Here is a 19,127-nt window from a genome sequence, read left to right as displayed (position 1 = left end):
TAGCTGAGTGACTTTGGGTAAGTCTTATCCGTAAAGTGAGGTTAGTAATACCTACTTCATAGCGATGTTATGAAGATTAAAAGTGCTAATGCACATAAAATGTTTATTGCAATGCTTGGATTTTAGTAAAGCATTCAATAAACATCAGCTGGTATCATTATTACCATTCTCCCATGAGCTGGGCACATACTGGATTATTGGTAATCAGGTTCTAAACTCCTGGCAGAGCAGGTTATGCGTATGATGTGGTTTGAGTGGTACTGGGAGTCCTCTCTGCTTGCTTTGATTTTCTGACATTCTACCATATCATGGGCTTTCAGTTAAACATTGCTCTCTCTAACGATCCACTTTTTAAAGGATTCAGTTTTCAGAAAGCATCTCCTCCTCCTTGGCATGGTTTAGTTTACTAGGTAGTAGGTATCTGCTTTACAATGGCAGCCTGCCAACAGTGAACATCTCAGCAAGGGCTGAGATTCTTGTACACTCCAGGGGAAAATGGGGAGTGGGGTCAGGGTCTCTGAAAGATGGTCAAAATGTAAGGAAAAGGAGAAATTCTGCACACTCTTTAGGTCTGTCTGGCTAGTCTGTTGCCCTGAGCTGTCAGAGCAGCCTCTCTGCCTTCCCAGGGATGAGTTTACACAGCCATGCCCCTCTCGTCCCCTGGGACCTTCACCTTTGAAATCTGCAGGCCTGCCAAGAAACAAGCCTGGCCCAGGGCGCCACCTGCTGTCTACCTGCCTCGTCTCCTGCACAGAGGGCTGGAATGGTACTTTTCCCCTTTTAGCACTAACCCATCCCTGCTCATCTACCAGCAGCCCTGAGCACCTCTTGCCCTTCTTCATGACATCAGGACTCCCCTTCGTCTTGGAGCTGGGTGAGATATCAGTATTTATTTCCCAGTGACCTTGAGGTTTGACACCATAGCCAATTCTGAGGCAGATGGTGGGGCCTCACGCTTATTCCGTGATTAAAAGTCACTTCTGGCATCATGTCTGTGCTTTTCCAGTCTGGAACAGCGGGAATAAGGCCACCACGGTGACCTTGACCATTGGTGAGGGAGGAAGGAGAGAAGAGGAGTGACTCACTGCGCATCTTCCCTGTAGGTTACCAGCTTGAGGTCTCAGGATGCATTGGACTCTATTTTAGTCTCTGGAATTTGTCATCATCCAGTGCTATTTTCCCCATTACGCAGAGATGGCAGAGGGATTCGGGGCAGGCCTCTGTCTTCACGCAGACCGTGCCGCTGTCCCCCTAGGGGCAGTCTGGAAAGAGGCAGACGTAGAGGCTGGGGAAGGCTACGGATTTGAGCCCCGCAACTCCTGTGCTAGGACCTGTCTCTGAAACTGAGGCTCAGAAAGGGCGAGGAATCGCTTTGGGTCACAATGCGCTCCCAGGGAAGCGCCAGAATGAGCAGAATCCAGGATCCTGAGCCCTCGGGTCTCCCTCAAAGCTCAGGACGCCCCTGGTACCTCCATTCTTCTTCGAGCTTTTTCCTCAAAGCAGCTTTAGTATCGGCGATGTTTTTGAGCGTTCTGAGGCGACGCTCCAAGACTTCCCCTTTAAGGCGCTCTTCCCCTTTAAGAACCCACGGCTCCTCCCGTCACGCTGCGTCGCAGCCTTAAAGCCCCGCCCCTTCAAACAGCTCCCTTGGTCGGCGACCGCAGCGCGGTAGTCACGGCCCCTTTAAGCCTGAGCTCCGCCCCTGGCCCCCAGCCCTCTCCTCTTCCCTCTCCCTCCTGCCCGCCCCGGGTGCCCCGGCGCGTCGTGCGGAGCAAGGCGGTGAGCTCCGGGCCCGAGGGGGCGCCCTTTGCGGTGCCCTCGTGGGCCCCGGGGCGGGGCTGGAGCTGCGGCCGGGGCGGGGGAGCTGGGGTGGTCCACAGCGCAGGAGGGCTGGGCTGGGCTCGGCCGAGCGGAGGAGGGGCTCAGGTGACAGGAGGGGAGGGAATGGCCCCCAGCGGTGCTCGCCTGGCGGCTCGGGGGTGGGGGCCTGGGCTCACGGTCGGGGGGTGTCCCCGCTCTTTCTTGCCCCGCCAGTGCCCCAGCACAGCCCGCTCGCGGAGTTGTCCCTCGTAGTACCCAGGGGTCCAGGCCCCTCTGTGGGGGGCGGCTACAGGCCTGTCCCCCCGCCTGGGACCGCAGTCGCAGAGGCCGCTGGAGAGGCCTAGGCCGAAAGCGGCGGCCTTTGAGGAGGGCATCAGGGAGGCACTAGCCCCTTCTCGGACTCCTGGCGAGGTGGGGGCCACGCAGAAGGCACAGGGGGTGGAGGGTAGCGAGTGGCTAACAATCTGGGACGGATGTCTGCCCGCGTCCCCCAGATCCGGGCTGAGCTGTGGGCTGGGGAAGGGTCTGACTCTGGGACCTCAGTTCCAAACCTCCTCTGCCCATCAGAGAGCTGGCGGTCACCATGGCAATGCGGGAGCTGGTGGAGGCCGAATGCGGGGGTGCCAACCCGCTCATGAAGCTGGCCGGCCACTTTACCCAGGACAAGGCCCTTCGGCAGGAGGGGTTGAGGCCTGGCCCTTGGCCCCCGGGAACCCCAGCCTCTGAGGCGGTGAGTGTTCTTGAGGTGGAAAGTCCAAGTGGCAGCCTGGGATGGAGGGTGCAGGGACGCTTGGGGCTAACTGCCTTCTCTGTTGTGTTGCAAATGGTAGTATATGGTAGTTACCACTTAATGAGTGTTTGCTAAACACTATACTAAGTACTGTATGTCTTTATATAGATGAAGGCAACATTTATAGATGAAGAAACCGAGGCTCAGAGAAATTTTGCAGCTTGCTCAAGGTCATATAAATGGTAGAGCTGGAATTTTAACCTGTGTTTAACTGAGTTATGTGTCTGTGACTTTCACCACTCTGCCATATTGCCTCCCTTTCTTCTCTGTCTTAGGTCTCTAAGCCATTAGGAGTAGCCTCTGAAGATGAGGTAAATATACCAGTCTCTTCTATAGCCTTTTTCTTTTGCCCATTGTGTTTTTATTTTAAACTTGACTTACCTGTATTTCAGTCTTTCGACTTTTCTGACCAAACGACATTTGCCTCCTGCTTGTTTTTTAAAATGTATTCTATATTTCCACATCTGTAGTTTTTGTGTTTCCTTTTCCTTATATTTGACACCCAATGGGCACTGTCTCTTGCTGGGTTCATTTCACCATCTCTTTTCTCACAGTTGGTGGCTGAATTCCTCCAGGACCACAATGTACCACTTGTATCCCGTGCCCCTCAGACCTTCAAAATGGATGACCTCCTGGCAGAGATGCAGGAGATTGAACAGTCAAACTTCCGCCAGGCACCCCAGAGAGGTGGGTCCAGAGTCTGGTGGGAGGGGAGATCACCATTTTCTCTGCAGATAGGGCCAAGCGGGTTCCATATTTGGATGCTGTTGACGTTGGGGGACTGAGATGCTGAAAGAGACAAAAGGAACGGAGTGTTTTCCTGTGCACTCAGGGTTCCTTAGGCATGATAGAATGATACATATTTCTTTTTCTTAGTTCTCTCTCTTTCTCTCTCTTAAGCCCCTGCTGTCGCAGACTTGGCCTTGTCTGAGAACTGGGCCCAGGAGTTTCTTGCAGCTGGAGATGCTGTGGATGTAACTCAGGATTATAATGAGACTGACTGGTCCCAAGAATTCATCTCTGAAGTTACAGGTGAGGTTTGTCTTGGGAAAATCTAAAATGGTTTCCATGGGGCAATCAAAGTTCTACACCGTTAGCTAATTCCTCTTGGCATATAGAGTGATTTCAGCAGCTATGGCTTTTCTGGACCCTTGATTCCCTTCTAGAGGGCACTGAACCTGACTTCCCTTAGGTGATAATAGGGAATGAAACAGTAAACAGAGGGCTGGGTTTGAACTGGATAAGAGATTTTGGAGATATATATATATGTGTAAGAGAGAGAGAGAAGACAGAACACGAGTTAGGTCTACTTCTTTGTTATCTGGAACTTTTTACCGTAGTCTGATGGAGAGGATCCACAGATTGGATAGATGGCAGTTTTGCCAGGAAGAGAGAAGTAATTTAGCACAGCCCGTGGGATTCTGGTATTATCATCTTGAACAGAGTTGGGGCCTTGGGAAGTGGAATTGTGGATTTCAAGAGCCAGAAGTATAAGGTCTTGGAGGGCAAAGACCATACCTTGATGATAATAATAAAAATTAATAATAATAGCTAATGTTTGCTTACATATTCTAGGCTTTGTGTTAAGTGCCTTAAATGCTTTATCTGTTTAATCCCTGTGAGAATCCTTGAGGTAGTTACTGTTTTATTCCTAGTGTTTAGATAAGAAAACCGAGGCTTAGAGGTTAAGTAATTTGCCCAAGGTGACGTGGCTTTGTAAGTGGTGGAGTTGGGGTTTGAATGACCCCAGACCCTGTGACCTTAACCGTTATGCCGTGCTGCCAGGCCTGCAACTTAAACTCTTTAAAGTCCCAGCCTAATTTTCCCTCAGAGCATCCATGCTCACAGCATCCCTTGGGATTGATTCTTCCCCTGTAAGCCTTCTGATAAGGGGCCTGGGGGAAGGGCATTCTCTTCAGCTTTCCTCTTCCTGATTGCTCTCAAAGAGAAGCACTGTTAGCCTTTTTCCAATTTAAGAAATAATAACAACAAGAGATACAAACGGAGAAAGTTACAAAGATTCTAGACTCTCAGGGTGCTCACATCATCATAGATCCTAAATTTTCCTGAGATGATTAATGGGATCTAATTGGTTTCTCTCCCTATCATTTTTTTTCCTCCTTCCATCACTTTTATTCTCCTAAAGATAGGGCTTCCTCCACGCACAAGAGGAAAACCCCCAAATGTAACGACTAAAACAAACCTTTAATAAAAGCTATTGATGTCTTTTATCATGACTCCCTTTCCCACCTAAGCTGGAGTTTCAAATAGAACAGGAGGTGCTCTTGGTTTCGTTAATAATGCTTGTACTTTATTTTCTTCAACACATTTGATCTTCACAGTAACACTTACAAGGTAGGTGTTTTTCCCCCATTTTATAGATAAGAAAACTTAAATGTGGAAGGGTTAAATACGTTGTCCAGAATCATTCAGTAACAGATGATATTCCAAACTCACATCTGTCTGACTCTAGGCTTTCTGCTTAGAATTATTACACCATCATTTAGAATCTTCTCTATGGAATTGCCTCAAGTGAAAATCTGAGCAGTAGCAAAGCTCACCAGACTGAAACTCAGTTTTTCATACAAACCTTAGACTTAAGTGCTATCTTTTATCACAGAGAGACTTGTGTTGTAGTATGTGGACATCATTCATTTTTTTTTTCTCTGAGGAAGATTAGCCCTGAACTAACATCCATTGCCAATCTTCCTCTTTTTGTTCTTGAGGAAGATTAGCCCTGAGCTAACATCTGTGCCAGTCTTCCTCTGCTTTATATGTAAGTCATTACCACAGCATGGCTGACAAGTGGTATAGGTCTGCACCTGGGATCTTAACCTGTGGGCCTGGGCTGCCAAAGCAGAGTGCACTGAACTTAACCACTACACCATGGGGCCGCCCCCTCATTTTTGATAACTCAGAAAAAAATCATTGCTGTTATGAGTGTTTACATGAGATTTGTGTTACAGATACCTGAATTACTTGCCGCCTGTATGATCTTCCTTAACCTTTAAACAAAAAACATCTGTAGAAAAACATGTTGGACCTGTCTTACCTGTTAGATCCACTTTGGGAGATGTTTCTCTCTGTTTTGTGTATTCTTTTGGAACTGTGCCTGCTTACAGAGGGAGGGACATGGGAGGCTGGAAAGGGAAGTTGAGCTGTTTGGGGTCTGCCTTCATAAAAGTGTCCTATTGCAGTAGTATATTGCTTTGTATGTAGTGGACCTTAAATATTTATTGAACGAATGAATTGAGATCTGGGAGAAAGAACTAAAAGAAATTGATCTCCTAGTAATTCATTTTTTGTTATCCTCAGAGCATTTGTGGCTGATATTATTATATTGATGATATAGGTTACTGATTGCTTTATGGATAAGCATTCTTCGAGATGAGAGGAGGTTATATTCTTTAAATCCTTATTATATTTAAATACCCATTGTTAGGATTCTAGAATCAGGTTTAAAAGCAACCTTGAAGCTCAGTTGCTTTCTTGTTTTAATGTTTTACTTGGAAATAATTATAGTTTCACTGGAAGTTGCAAAATATATACGGAAAGGTTCTGTGTATCTTTCATTCCATTTTCCCCAGTGGTAAAGTTTTGCATAACTGTTAGTTATGTTCAAAATCAAAATCAGGAAATTGCCATTGGGACAGTCCAGAACTTATTAGCTTTCATTGGTTTTACACGCCCTTATTTGTGTGTGTTTATAGTTTTATACAGTTTTATCATATGTGTAGATTTGTGTAACCACCACCGCAATCAAGATACAGAATTATTCCATCACCACATGAAGCTCGTGTTTTAGCCTGCCATATTTCTTGATGGAATCTGCTCCCCTTCACCTCCCAGTCTTCTGGGCCAAATCATTCTCCATTTTGCGACTGCTCAGCTCTAGGGATGAAACCCATCTTTAAGGAGTTTTGAATTTAGACAGGCTCAGCCAGCATGGTACGCGAAGTTCATACGATGATCGTGAGAGATAAACATGCACTTTGATAGGAAAGGCAGTGGGCAGCTGTAGCAGATGATGATTGGCATTCCTCTGCATGGTAGAGGACGAGGCTATGGAATAAATGGAATACCAATCTCATTGTGGTGTTTTCTACTTTTGGTGTGGATTTGGCATGAGCAGAGAGTAATGATAATAATAGCTAATATTTGTTACTCTGTGCTTTACAAATGCAGTATCTTATTTGGTCTTCACAAGAATCCCTATTAGGTAGCAATTATCTCTATTTTACAGATGAGGAGATGGAAACTCAGAGTTAAATAACTTGTCTGAAGATATACAGTGAATAAATGGTGAAATTGGGATATGAATGCAGTTAGGCTCACTCTAGAACCTACATTCTTTACCCCTGTAGTATTTAGCACAAATGCAAACTTTTGTGGATAAGGGTAGGAAGTTCTGAGTTTTTGACTTTTGAGCTTAGGGTAGATGTGCCAAGATGGAATGAGCACACATTGAGAAACTATATGAGATGAACATTCTGAATTGAATATTTGGTATCTAAGTTGGTTCTAACTCTACCAATCTATGTGACTAGGATAGTTCCTGCCTTTGTGTAGGCCTGAGTTGCTTCAATCTCAGAGGTATCCAAATAGGTCTGATTTTCTGTAAGAATTTCTCAAAAAATATCGTTAAGGCCAAATGGTGATCTTTTGATTATTTTATTTTGACTGCTTTGTTGGAGCAGGTTCCCAATGCTAGAAAATTCTGAGTCTTGTGGCGAATATTGCCAAATACCAAATTATAGCTATTTGAGGATGCCTTTTCTCACCTCTGGGACTTTTTTCTAATCTATTTCATGTCTGTTTTAAAGTACAGATGCTTCATATTTTTCCTATGGCTTTTTGTTATTGAGAGGACCTTTTCACAGAAACGGTCTTCTCTGTAATTTGGGGAGCACTTGTGGCCCGAATATACTTTTGCAAAACACTCTAGTTGAGAGTAAGGAGGAGGGACTGGATATTTTTCAACAGAATAGGACAAAGGGACTAAGAGGCTTTATAAAATCTGTTTAAGTACTAATCATCTCCTTATTAGGTCTCCATTTTAGAGTCAACAGTCTAGTTGGGGCAAAGGAAAGAGAAATGTTGCCTGTAAGAAGTAGTGAGGGAAATCTGGATGTGAGTGTTGAGAGTCCTTCAAATTGAGAGACAGAGTCCATGATCAAAAAAGTTGTCTACCATGTCGTTTATTGTATTGGTAATATATTACTTATTATTTATAATTAGGTATATTCTGAAAGTCTTGATCCTTCATTTTTTCAGCTTTTGGCATTACTTTCTCAGATGTTGAGATTCCTTTGGTGAAATTATTCAGGCAAAGTCTCAGTTAAATGGAATAGAAAGTTCTCTTATACGTTAATACTGAGGGGATAAATCTGCCTCCTCAGTGTTAAAAGCAGTAACAAACCTTCAAATTGGGGACACAGACAGGATGACCGTTTCAGTATCTGGTTTGTAAAGATATGTATGTAGAGCAGAAGGAAAGAACACGGCAGGCTCATGCCTTCTCTGTGTTGACTCGTTCTTCAGGGCCCTTTGAGTACTCTGTCTCATTGTTTTTTTTTCTGGCCCCAGAGTAGTAAAGGGCAGAGTCCAGGAGGTTACGAAACAGTTAAGCACCTTTATTCAGTCTGGGGCCTTGATATGTTTATTTTGATGTTGCAGTGGTGCCCTTTGTCACTGGAGCTTCTAAGACAGTTTCTAGAATTAGGCTTAAAAACCTAGCCCTTACAACAAATCAAAAGTGACAGAAGTCAGGATAGTGTTTATCCTGGGGGATGGAGGCCTGAGGGAGTCTGCAGGGGAACTGTAAATGCTCTATATCTTGGTCTGGGTGGTGGTGATTTGACTGTATTCATATGTAGGAATGAATGAAGCAGTATACTCAAGTTTGGCACATTTTATGTACTTTCATGTTTGTATGTTACATCTCAATTAAAAAATGAAAAAAACAAACATCCAGTGGGAAGAGTGGACCCATGTATTTTTAATTATAGCCCAGCATTCTGCTTCTCAGATTCTCTTGGTAGGTATATTAAGGTGAAATATGAGGCTCGTTTCATTGGGAGGGTGTGAACTCTGTAGGTGGAGAATAGATCAGAGGTTTGGTGAAGGAACAGGAGCTCTTCCATTCTCCCTTAGCTCCTTATCCGTTCCCTGCAGTACCTTCGAGGAAGGCGGAGGCCCTAGTGCCTGCTATTTTTCATTGAGGTCTGTTTAAGCAGAAGGGTTTGGTCCTTACTCCTTTCCTGAGCCCCCTTATTTGGCCTCCTGTTCCCAGCTCAGTAAACTTCTGCGTCAGGCCCCTTGGGAGTGGGTTGGATATTGAAAATTTAGCAGTATTTATTTGACCAGGAGTCTCTGAGGGATTCAGTAGGATTTCACCTGCTTTGCTTGTTTCAGAGGACCAGCTGAGTATGTATAGTTCTCTCTCTTTCCCTGATCTGTCACTGAGCCTGTGTGATTTCCCCAACTCTTTGCTCCTTGCAGACCCTTTGTCTGTGTCCCCTGCCCGCTGGGCTGAGGAATATCTGGAACAGTCAGAGGAGAAGCTGTGGCTGGGAGAGCCTGAGGGAACAGCTGCCAGTGATCGCTGGTGAGTCCAGCTACTTCTTTTGGGACCCTGTGGAAAGAGTATTGGACAGTTTTCCCAGCCTCCCCCAACCTCCTCCATTCACCTTCTCAAACCAACTTGCAGCCCCTCATTTTCTACCTTAAGGTTTCCACTTGTATTATTACCCCTATGGATATAATCGAATCAAAAACCCTAACTATCCTAACGTCAAGTTTGTAACTTTACCTTATGCACCCTGTTTCCTTTTTAATTTGGAGCCTGCTACTGTCTACTCCTTTTCTGTGCAAAGATATGTTTGGGAAAGGGAGAGAGAAAAGGATGTAGCTAGCCCTTGGCCGCTTCTACCAAAATGTCCTTCTTTAATGTAAATTGGAATTTGTAGGTCCTCAGCAAGAGAGTGGAATAGGATTGCCTTCTCTTTTCCCCACTAAGAACTGTAATTGCCATGGGCTAGGAGTGGGGAATAGCATGGGGAAGGTGGTGGAAGACTAATGTGTAAAATTAACTTGTCCTGACCTGTTCCAGGAATGATGAATATCATCCAGAGGAGGATCTGCAGCATACAGCCAGTGACTTTGTGGCCAAGGTGGATGACCCCAAATTGGCTAACTCTGAGGTGAGCCACATCCCACTGCTGCTTTGCCAGTAGAGCTGGTCTTACAAGTCGAGAGTTTTGCTTGTCTTACCTAGTTTAGTTTAAAGATAAGGAGGTGAGATCCTAGGTCTGTTCCTTCCTTTCTGGAGAACAGAGACTTAGGATCCTGCCTCTTCCTTCCACTATGCATTCCCTCATTTCCTTGCCTACTAACCCTTTGTCTTTTCTGTGGCTTCTCAAAGCTTAGAGCCAGAAACCCTTTTCTTTTTGCTCTCTCCGTTTTTTAGGGTCGTTAGCATATCTCGTCTGCAGGTAGAGAAGGTCAGGGGGAGGGGCAAGTGCAGGCTCCTCTTGGGCATGGCTGAGAGTGCACACCTGGAAATCCTCTCCCAAGTGGCCTATGTGTGTCTCTGTGCCCCAGTTCCTGAAATTCGTGCGGCAGATTGGCGAGGGCCAGGTGTCCCTGGAGTCCGGTGCAGGGTCGGGCCGAGCTCAGGCAGAACAGTGGGCAGCAGAGTTTATACAGCAGCAGGTAGGACATTGTCACTTCCCAGTCCCACTTCAGAGGTGGCTGGTGCCCCAAGCCGTGGGTTCAGTGTTCAGTGTTCCCAGATGGGGAAGAGATTTATTGCCAGCTTGTTTTGGTAGCATCCAAGTCCTGAGTGGGTGGGAAAGAGATTCTGAGAATATTATTCTCAGAAGTGTCCAGGTTGGTGGTGTTTAATGGGTATTTAGTTGGTAGAAAGTCATTGGTGGTGGTATGACCATCCTTCTTTGTCACAGGGTACATCAGATGCTTGGGTTGACCAGTTCACAAGACCAGTAAACACATCTGCCCTTGATATGGAGTTTGAACGAGCCAAGTCAGCTATAGAGGTGAGAACAGGCAGTGCAGGAGCAGATGCCCCAAGAAAAAACACGTGGTTGGAGAGAGTGGGTGTATTAACATCAAAGATGATGAACGCTGTATTTCACACTGTTCCTGGATCAGCTGTGTTAGGATTGCTTGGAGTGGGTGCCGTTCAAAAATACAAATTCCTAGGCATCACCTCAGATGGACTACTGAATCTGAACCTGGGGGTAGGATCTAGGAATCTGCATTTTAAGAAAGCTCTTCAGATGATCTTAAACACATTGAAATTTAAGAACTGCTGCCTTAGGGAATACATCCTAAGATGGAGCTAAGAGTGAGGTGGGATGGTCATGATGGATCTCCTCTTTCTGTCTGCCTCCCTTTCTTACAGTCTGATGTTGATTTCTGGGACAAGTTGCAGGCAGAGTTGGAGGAGATGGCAAAACGGGATGCTGAGGCTCACCCCTGGCTTTCTGACTATGATGATCTCATGTCTGCTTCCTATGATAAGGTAAGAACTAGTTTTTCAGACTGTAGGATTTCCATTGTCTCTCCATTAAACCCGAATTTGAAGGGTACCTGCTTTCAGGTAATTAGTTTTTGAGCCCCTTTCCATAAAAGGTCTGCATCATTGCCTTGCCCCTGCTCTCCTGCAGTAATTGAGTGTATGCTTTATTCTTGGCATATAAAGGTTATTATTAAATAATAGACCACCTTTGTCAAATAATAATGCAGTGACATAATACCTATGATAGAGATTTGCACATCATGTATTAAGAGCACAGATGAAGGAGTTCTGCTTTGGAGGTTGGTGGAGAATATTCTGGGAAGATTGATAACTCCTTTGGTAGAGAGTGGTAGTTAGTAGACTGTCTCTGTGCCTCCATATCTTAATATCTATTTACTTTTTTAACTCATAGGTTTATTTTAAATTCTAATCTCCTCCTGTAGATACTCACTACTTGCCCCAATTTAGGGTGTTTTCAAAGAATTATATTAAGTAACTTAAATGTGAGGAAAATTTCCCAGCAGTCATTGGTGAAAGATGATCGAATTTTACGTATAGCATATACTGTTGACTTAGAGCTGTATGTTATTTCAGAGGTCTCACTCTGAAAAAAAAAAGCTACAAGTGGGTTGTAGGGTATTTGGGGATGTGGTTAATAATTGAGCTGCTGAGTTGAGGCATGAGGGAGAAGGGAGAGAATTTCTTGGTTTTGAAAAATGCAAAAGAGGAACTGGGGAGGTGAGTAATGAAGTCTTTCTCAGCTTCGTTCTGGTCGGGGAAGGATTCTGGGGCTAGAGCCAGGCCCTGAGATGTAAAGCAGATGCTAGAGGTGGGTCTTGATGGAAGAGAGATGTGCAAAGATAGGGAAGAATAAAGTTCAAGGTAACTTAGAAAAGGTTACATTTTGAAAGCTAATGAAAAACCTAGTACTAGGAAAATTATGAATCTTATTCTAGCCCAGTTTCCTGAGAGCTGTCCTGTTACGTAATAGAAAAGAGAGCTTACTTCTTGGTAAGTTCTATGTTTTGCCATGATAGGGGTTTCTTTCATAGAATTCTGATGAGCAAGAACTGAAGGAAATACCTGGAGATAATACTTTTATTAACTTGTATCAACAATTTGGTAAGTTGCAGAAGCCCCATTGATTTTATGGCAAGTTATAAGTTTTAGATAAAAATTTCCATGCTTTTGATAAATATAGACATAGTGCTAATTTTGTATTAGCATTTCCTCTTAGCTAATTTTGTATTAGCATTTCCTCTTTGTGCTTCCATATTAATGACATGCCAGGTGGAATAAATTTTTTAATTCAAAACTTAAAAATATAATTATGTTTTTAGATTCCTGAACCCTATTTGATTATCATTGATACCTTGGATTATTGCAAAATTAGTATTGGAAACGTTTGCGTTAATGTTCCACCAAAATATGCTGTACTTTATTACTCACTAATCATGAACAGTTAGGATTTTATTTGGCTTTATGCTAACTATTACTGAATTATATGTCAATAGTACCTTTTTTTTTGGATGTGGATCTGATGCTGGTTTTCAGATAAATTCATGGGTCTCTGAATGTACTATTTTTTGTTGATGGTGTCTAAAGTTTCAAGACAACTTAGCACCTATAGCTCCAGCAGATATTGCATACTGTTAGCATACAGGAGAAGCTTCTGTGCTTAGTGGTGTCTCTAAGTAGTGCTCCTGTTTTTGCAGTTTGATCCTGTGAGATTTTGGAATAGACCAGACAGTGGATCAGACCTGATGACTGGCTTGGAGTAGACTGTTTAGGATGCAACAGCGATCCCAAGCTCATCTTGTGTTCAGTGGGTTGTGGAAGGTTCCTCCAGAGTACTCTTTTTTCCCTCAACTTTGCAAATATTCTAATTTTGAAAAGTCCCTCTCTGATCAGCAATTGATGAAACCTGAAGGCTTATAGATATCATGGACAGGCATGTACTCAGAGAACCCCATGGTTGCAACATGATGGCATTGATTTGTTACATTGTCTGCCGAGGATAATACTTCTTTAAACATAGCATTTCAAGCTTTTTGGTAGGGCTTTGGTGAATATTCTCCTTTGATGCTCTCAAGAGCTCTGAGAAGCAGGAATTACTTTCGTTAGGAAAATGTGTGATAGGTGACAGTGATCTCTGTTTCCTACAGGGTGACTTAAAACATGGATTGGTGATGGACATAGTTGAGGTTGAATGCAGAAGGATGTATTTTGTTGAACTCTAGTTGTCTAGGGTAGGGGGTCAGCAAGCTGTGGCCTGTGGGTAAATCTGGCGTGCCACCTATTTTTATAGGCCTGTGAGCCGAGAATGGTTTTAACATTTTTAAATGGTTAAAAAAATGAAAAGTAATATTTTGTGATGTGAAAATTATATAAAATTCAGATTTCAGTGTCCATAAATAAAGTTTTATTGGAACACAGCTATGCTTATGTGTTTACATATGTCTGTGACTGCTTTCTCACTACAATGGTGGAGTTGAGTAGTTGTGATAAAATGTATTTATTATTTGGCCCTTTACAGAAAAGGCTTGCTGATCCCTGTTCTAGAGTCTTTTTTTTTTTCCTTTTTTATTGTGAGGAAGATTGGCCCTGAGCTAACATCTGTGCCAATCTTCCTCTATTTTATGTGGGATGCTGCCCCATTTTATGTGGGATGCATGCCCCAGACCACTCATGGCTTGATGAATGGTGCTAGGTCCGAGCCTCAGATCCAAACCTGTGATCTCTGGCCTGTCAAAGTGGAGCACGTGAACTTAACCACTACGCCACCAGGCCAGCCCCGTCTAGGGTCATTTTTTACCTTCGGAGTTTTCATATTATACAAAAATGTGCTAGGAACATTACCTATTCTCAACATGAGTATACTCTTTAAACATTTACCCTAAATCCATTTCTTATACTGTGTCTTGCTGCTTAAGCCTCCACTGTAATTATTTAATTTTTATATTGTCAGAAATAATTTCAGTCTGATGACTTATAACGGTTTAGAACTTTACTGGTAAGATTTAGTGTTTCTGGTTCTTCAGCAGTTACACAGTAATATTGAAAAAGGGCCTCACTCATGTCTTTATTATGTACAGTTTCATTCTAATTTGTCCTTAACTATATTTAGAAGAGCCCTGCCTGGTATTTTGCATCTTCTTTTCATTCTGGTATATTGTTTTGTGATGGTAACCATTTACTCCCCCAAAAGGAACATTTTATTTGCTTGTCCCGAGTCATATGGGTTACTAGTGACACCCATTTTACTAGATTACCTCTCTGCCTGACATGAAGTACCAGTAGACAAAGCTTCGCACTTAGCACCGTAACTCTTCCCTCAAATGAGAAATCCTCAGCTAGAAGAGAACAGTATCTTTCCGAAGTGTTTTCTGCCATCAGGATTTTGGGATGTAGCTTTCATACAGTCAGAGACAGATTAATGTTAATAACTTTTAAGAATGAAATTGGGGAATAAATTAAAATTTTCAGAGTGCCTGAACGTGCATAGCAACTTCATGAGCTAGATTAACAGTTGCATTTGATTGGCAGGGCCTCTGACTCCAAATTGCTTTTCCTTTATGCATTGTCACACTATTGCAGGATAACAAGAAATGCCCTTTGAACAGCTAAGGGGAACCTCTCTCATTACTGTAAGCAGATCCTGTTAAGAAATGTGTTCTGTCCAGTGGTGAGAAGTCAAGGATGTGGAAATACAGGCCTATAAAGACTTCCTGAAATTAGATTATTCCCAGCATGGATCAGAGCTTGTACACTTGCCCAGCTTTCCAGTTGTTGTGAACAGGAGATAGGAGCGTGAGCACAATCCTGAATGATTTTACTGTAGTCATAGACGATCTCCTTTATGATATGGAAAATTTGCCAGCATTTAATTCAAATACTGTTTTGGAGGCCTTCAGCTTCTTCACCTCTCTCGGTTGTCATCTCTCATTCCTGCTGCTCTGACTGTGACTCCTCCCTCTTAGACAGTTTCTCACTTGGCTTCTCTTCCTTGTAGGGGTACCAGTTTGAGGAGGAGAACCCCCTGCGTGACCACCCCCAGCCTTTCGAGGAAGGGCTGCGGCGACTGCAGGAGGGGGACCTGCCGAATGCTGTGCTGCTCTTTGAGGCAGCTGTGCAGCAAGATCCTAAGCACATGGAAGTGAGTGACTCATTATTCTGACTCCAAATTGGAGACTGCTTCCTCCAGTTTTGAGGGAAGTCCTAAAGAGTAGTACAGATGGATTAGGGCCTTTGTGATGGCCTGGGGTGGGAGGGTGAGAGCTTGCTGGTGAGTAGGGGAAGCCAGAGGAAGGGAGGATGGAAAGGTGCATACAGAGGTGATGGAATCTGTCATCTTCTCTCTAGGCTTGGCAGTATCTGGGTACCACCCAGGCAGAGAATGAACAAGAACTGTTAGCCATCAGCGCGCTGCGGAAGTGAGTACCCTGAAAGGTGGCATGAGGTGGTTCCAGGGCTCTCTAAATAGACTTTAGTGTGATAGGAGCCCAGACTCAGATCCTCGTTTTCCTTATGGCCACTAACCAATGTTTTCTTACGGTGAAACTCTAAGGTTTAGAGTGAATTGGAGGTAACTGCTTCCACTCGTTCATCAGCTTTTGATTTTATTTATGGGACCCTGGCTGGTTCCCTGGCTGCTAAAACTTTCCCCTTCTGAGATCTGTAACTATTAGTAACTCACATGTAGAGGATTCCTCTATATCTTAATCTGAGGGATTTGGCAGGAGAGGCCATGATGACTCTGGATTCTGAAGCTTGGATTCCAAGGTGCCTGATGGGTGCCAGTGTCACTGCAATACTGGCTCTGCCTGTCTCTGTCCAAACAGGTGTCTGGAGCTAAAGCCAGATAACCGGACGGCACTGATGGCGCTGGCTGTAAGCTTCACCAACGAATCCCTGCAGCGGCAGGCCTGTGAAACTCTGCGAGACTGGCTGCGCTACACACCAGCCTATGCCCATCTGGTGGTGCCTGGTGAAGAAGGGGCTGGAGGGGTAGCGCTGGGCCACAGCAAGCGCGTCCTGGGATCTCTGTTGTCTGAGTGAGTATGAGGGGTTCCTGGGATGACGAATGTAACCTGAGTAGGAGGAGGACCTTGATTTTGGAAGTGCAGATAGATTGAGATTCAGGGGTCTAAGAGTGGGATGAGAGACCCAGGTTCAACTTGAAGGAGGTCTGCATTCTGCAGTCCAGTGCTGGGCTGAAGCAGAAAAACAGGCTTCTAAGTTGGAATTTGGGAGTAGGAAGGGTGGCTGATAGATTGATGAATCTTGAGGATATGATTACGAATTAAGGAATTCTTTTGGAGGGGTAGGAATATAGACATACCTATCCATCTCCTTTTTGCCTTTTCCGCTCCTCATACAGCTCCCTGTTTCTTGAAGTGAAGGAGCTCTTCCTGGCAGCTGTGCGCCTGGATCCTACATCCATTGACCCTGATGTGCAGTGTGGCTTGGGAGTCCTTTTCAACCTGAGTGGGGAGTATGACAAGGCAGTGGACTGTTTCACGGCTGCTCTCAGCGTTCGTCCCGATGTGAGCTTCAGGGGAAGAATGGAAATGGGACATGACTCTGTACCTTGCTGGAGAATCATTTGTTAGGACCGTTGAAGTCATGGAATGTTTCATTCCTATGTTCCATGTACTGATTGCCTTGGGAGAACTGGGGAAAGAAGGGTGGGAGTACAGGGTGATCTGGACTCAAGGGAGTCTGCAGGGCGTGAGAGTGGTTACATTGTGGCCACAAAAGGAATGGGATAGTAACATATATTAGCTAAGCAGAGTGGTGAACCAGGGGGAGGAATGGGCAGAATTTGATCTGAATCTGGGTCCTGTTCCTAACCCTTCTCCATCCCTATACCAGGACTATTTGCTGTGGAATAAGCTAGGGGCCACCTTGGCCAATGGAAACCAGAGTGAAGAAGCCGTAGCTGCATACCGCCGGGCCCTTGAGCTACAGCCTGGCTATATACGCTCCCGCTATAACCTGGGCATCAGCTGTATCAACCTTGGGGCTCACCGGTGAGAGGATCTATTGAGTAATAAATGAATGCACTTTCTCCCTGCCTTTGGCCCAAGCTCCTCATTCTGTGATCCTGTTATTGACTAACTAGCCCCAGCTTGCTTCCTCCCCATGCCAGCTGACCTCTCTCCTTCCATTGATGTTCTATTTACCAAGTCTCATTCCTCTTCCCTACAGGGAGGCTGTGGAACACTTTTTGGAGGCCCTGAACATGCAGAGGAAAAGCCGGGGCCCTCAGGGTGAAGGGGGTGCCATGTCAGAGAACATCTGGAGCACCCTGCGATTGTCATTGTCTATGTTAGGCCAGAGCGATGCCTATGGGGCAGCTGATGCCCGGGATCTGTCCACCCTCCTAGCTATGTTTGGCCTGCCCCAGTGACAGTGGGATGGACTGCCCTGTGAGTGTCCACCTGGAGGGGTCCCTGCTCTGGATGTGACTCCCTCTCCCCAGTTGGGCCTACCAAGGGGGTGGGCTGATGACCACAAGCAGTGTGGCCTCTCAGGAGCTGCCTCAATGTAGGGGTGGGTAATCTGTGTTCTAGTTCTTACATAATTGTAGGAAAATGAGCTGTGTTGTCTGAGTCCCTTGGTAATTCAAGGGCTGTACATCCAGCCACAGATCTCTCTGTTCATCATGCCCTTTCTTGGTGCTGCTTTTTGGGTAGGACCTGAAGATAGGGAGCAACTTGTTATCAGCTGCTGTTTCTGATAGGGTCTACCACATTTGTAATGTCTGTCCTTTACTACACTGATACTGGGAATTGATAATAGTACAGCTTTGTTGAGCAGTTGTATGCAGGAGGTGGTTCTTCCTTGCACCTCTGTGGTGACGACCTACAAGAGATGTCTTAGAAGTTGGCCTCTTTGATTTAAGTGTTGATTTGGCTCAGTAGAGCTGAGTTTTGATAGGGACGCTCAGAGTTCTGTCATTCTTGGACCTCTCCTGGCTGTAGCTCAGATTCCTTACGTATGATGCTGCATGCAGTAAGGCTAGCATCTCTCTTGTAGGGGTCCTCAGGAGCTGCTGGGGTCAGTTGCTACAGAGTTTCTGGGTGTGGGGTAGGAGGAAGGCTCATTTGTGGAATGAGCCTAGAAGGAACCAGATGGGATCAGATCAAGGGCTCTGTTTTGGGGCCTTTGGTAGGAGGACAGAGAAAGTGGGCCAAGGGATGTGTGAGTTCAGCAAACCCTCCTCCTCTTAGAAAGACTTGCAAATAGGAACTGAGCTAGCTCTTCTAGAAAGCTGGTTCAGAAATTGCAATCTTGCCAAATTCCTAGCAAAGAGGGGGTTCAGTGTTACCATAAGCCTTTGCTGTACTTCCTGAAATGTTTTTAGGGGAGAATGTTGAAAAATCCCCTTCCCCCATATTACCTCCATAAGGTGAAGATTGAGGGAAGAAGGGAGAGCAGTTTGGCTGCTTCTCCACTTTCCCCTGTGTGGGAGATACAGACTCCCAGAGACGACTGCAAAGCCGCTTGCCTTGCCTTCAGTAGCTAATGATCAGAGAGATTTTTTTTTAAATTACCATGATCCCAAGCTTCCATCCTGAAATTTATTTTTCTTTGTATGAATATGTGTAAATGATTTAAGAATAAAACTGTAAAATATTTGTATGAAGAATAAACGGAACTGATGTGGATATGAGTTTTCTGCCAGGTGTGAAATTGGGGTGGTGGGGGCTGGGTGTTTGGAGGGTGGGTATTCAACTGTTTTCTTCTTCTCTCTCTTTCAAATTCTCATTGGTGTGTTGACTCGCCATCATCTGTCCGGTAATTCTTGAGCACCTAATATATGCTAGATACTGTGAATAAGGCAAACAGGTTTGTACGTTCATGGAGCTTATAGTTTAGCAGGAAAGACAGATATTTAACAATCATGCATTTATTACACTTGTGTTACTACTATAAAGGACAATGTAGGGTGCTATATAATTGTTTACT

At 44.7% G+C, this 19,127-nt stretch overlaps 1 protein-coding gene across 7 annotated transcripts; it reads left to right on the top strand.

Annotated features, from left to right (window-relative positions):
* Nucleotides 1-1,645: 1,645 nt before the first annotated feature.
* Nucleotides 1,646-18,826, top strand: PEX5 (peroxisomal biogenesis factor 5). 7 transcript variants are annotated; one of them, XM_046672463.1, is made up of 16 exons: nucleotides 1,646-1,779; nucleotides 2,389-2,551; nucleotides 2,887-2,922; nucleotides 3,166-3,298; nucleotides 3,512-3,643; nucleotides 9,113-9,218; nucleotides 9,723-9,813; nucleotides 10,214-10,324; nucleotides 10,576-10,668; nucleotides 11,061-11,156; nucleotides 15,166-15,309; nucleotides 15,516-15,586; nucleotides 15,995-16,207; nucleotides 16,534-16,699; nucleotides 17,028-17,185; nucleotides 17,364-18,826. In XM_046672463.1, the coding sequence occupies exons 2-16, from the start codon at nucleotides 2,405-2,407 to the stop codon at nucleotides 17,563-17,565; spliced, it is 1,899 nt and encodes a 632-aa protein (XP_046528419.1). In that variant the 5' UTR covers nucleotides 1,646-1,779; nucleotides 2,389-2,404; the 3' UTR covers nucleotides 17,566-18,826. The 7 variants fall into 7 exon arrangements, with proteins under 7 accessions (XP_046528419.1, XP_046528396.1, XP_046528434.1 ...); XM_046672440.1 differs by having other exon boundaries at nucleotides 11,037-11,156; XM_046672448.1 differs by lacking the exon at nucleotides 1,646-1,779 and adding an exon at nucleotides 1,786-1,926 and having other exon boundaries at nucleotides 11,037-11,156.
* Nucleotides 18,827-19,127: the final 301 nt, after the last annotated feature.

This window comes from Equus quagga, chromosome 1, assembly GCF_021613505.1.
Source record: "Equus quagga isolate Etosha38 chromosome 1, UCLA_HA_Equagga_1.0, whole genome shotgun sequence".
Classification (NCBI taxonomy): Eukaryota; Metazoa; Chordata; class Mammalia; order Perissodactyla; family Equidae; genus Equus; species Equus quagga.
This window is presented reverse-complemented; position numbering and strand designations above follow the sequence as displayed.

Excerpts from the sequence above, each read along its gene's own strand:
- PEX5 (XM_046672440.1), top strand. The coding sequence starts at position 2,405 with ATGGCAATGCGGGAGCTGGTGGAGGCCGAATGCGGGGGTGCCAACCCG. Across the intron at positions 2,552-2,886 it reads GAACCCCAGCCTCTGAGGCG|GTCTCTAAGCCATTAGGAGT; the intron begins GTGAGTGTTCTT and ends TCTCTGTCTTAG. Across the intron at positions 15,310-15,515 it reads AAGATCCTAAGCACATGGAA|GCTTGGCAGTATCTGGGTAC; the intron begins GTGAGTGACTCA and ends TCTTCTCTCTAG.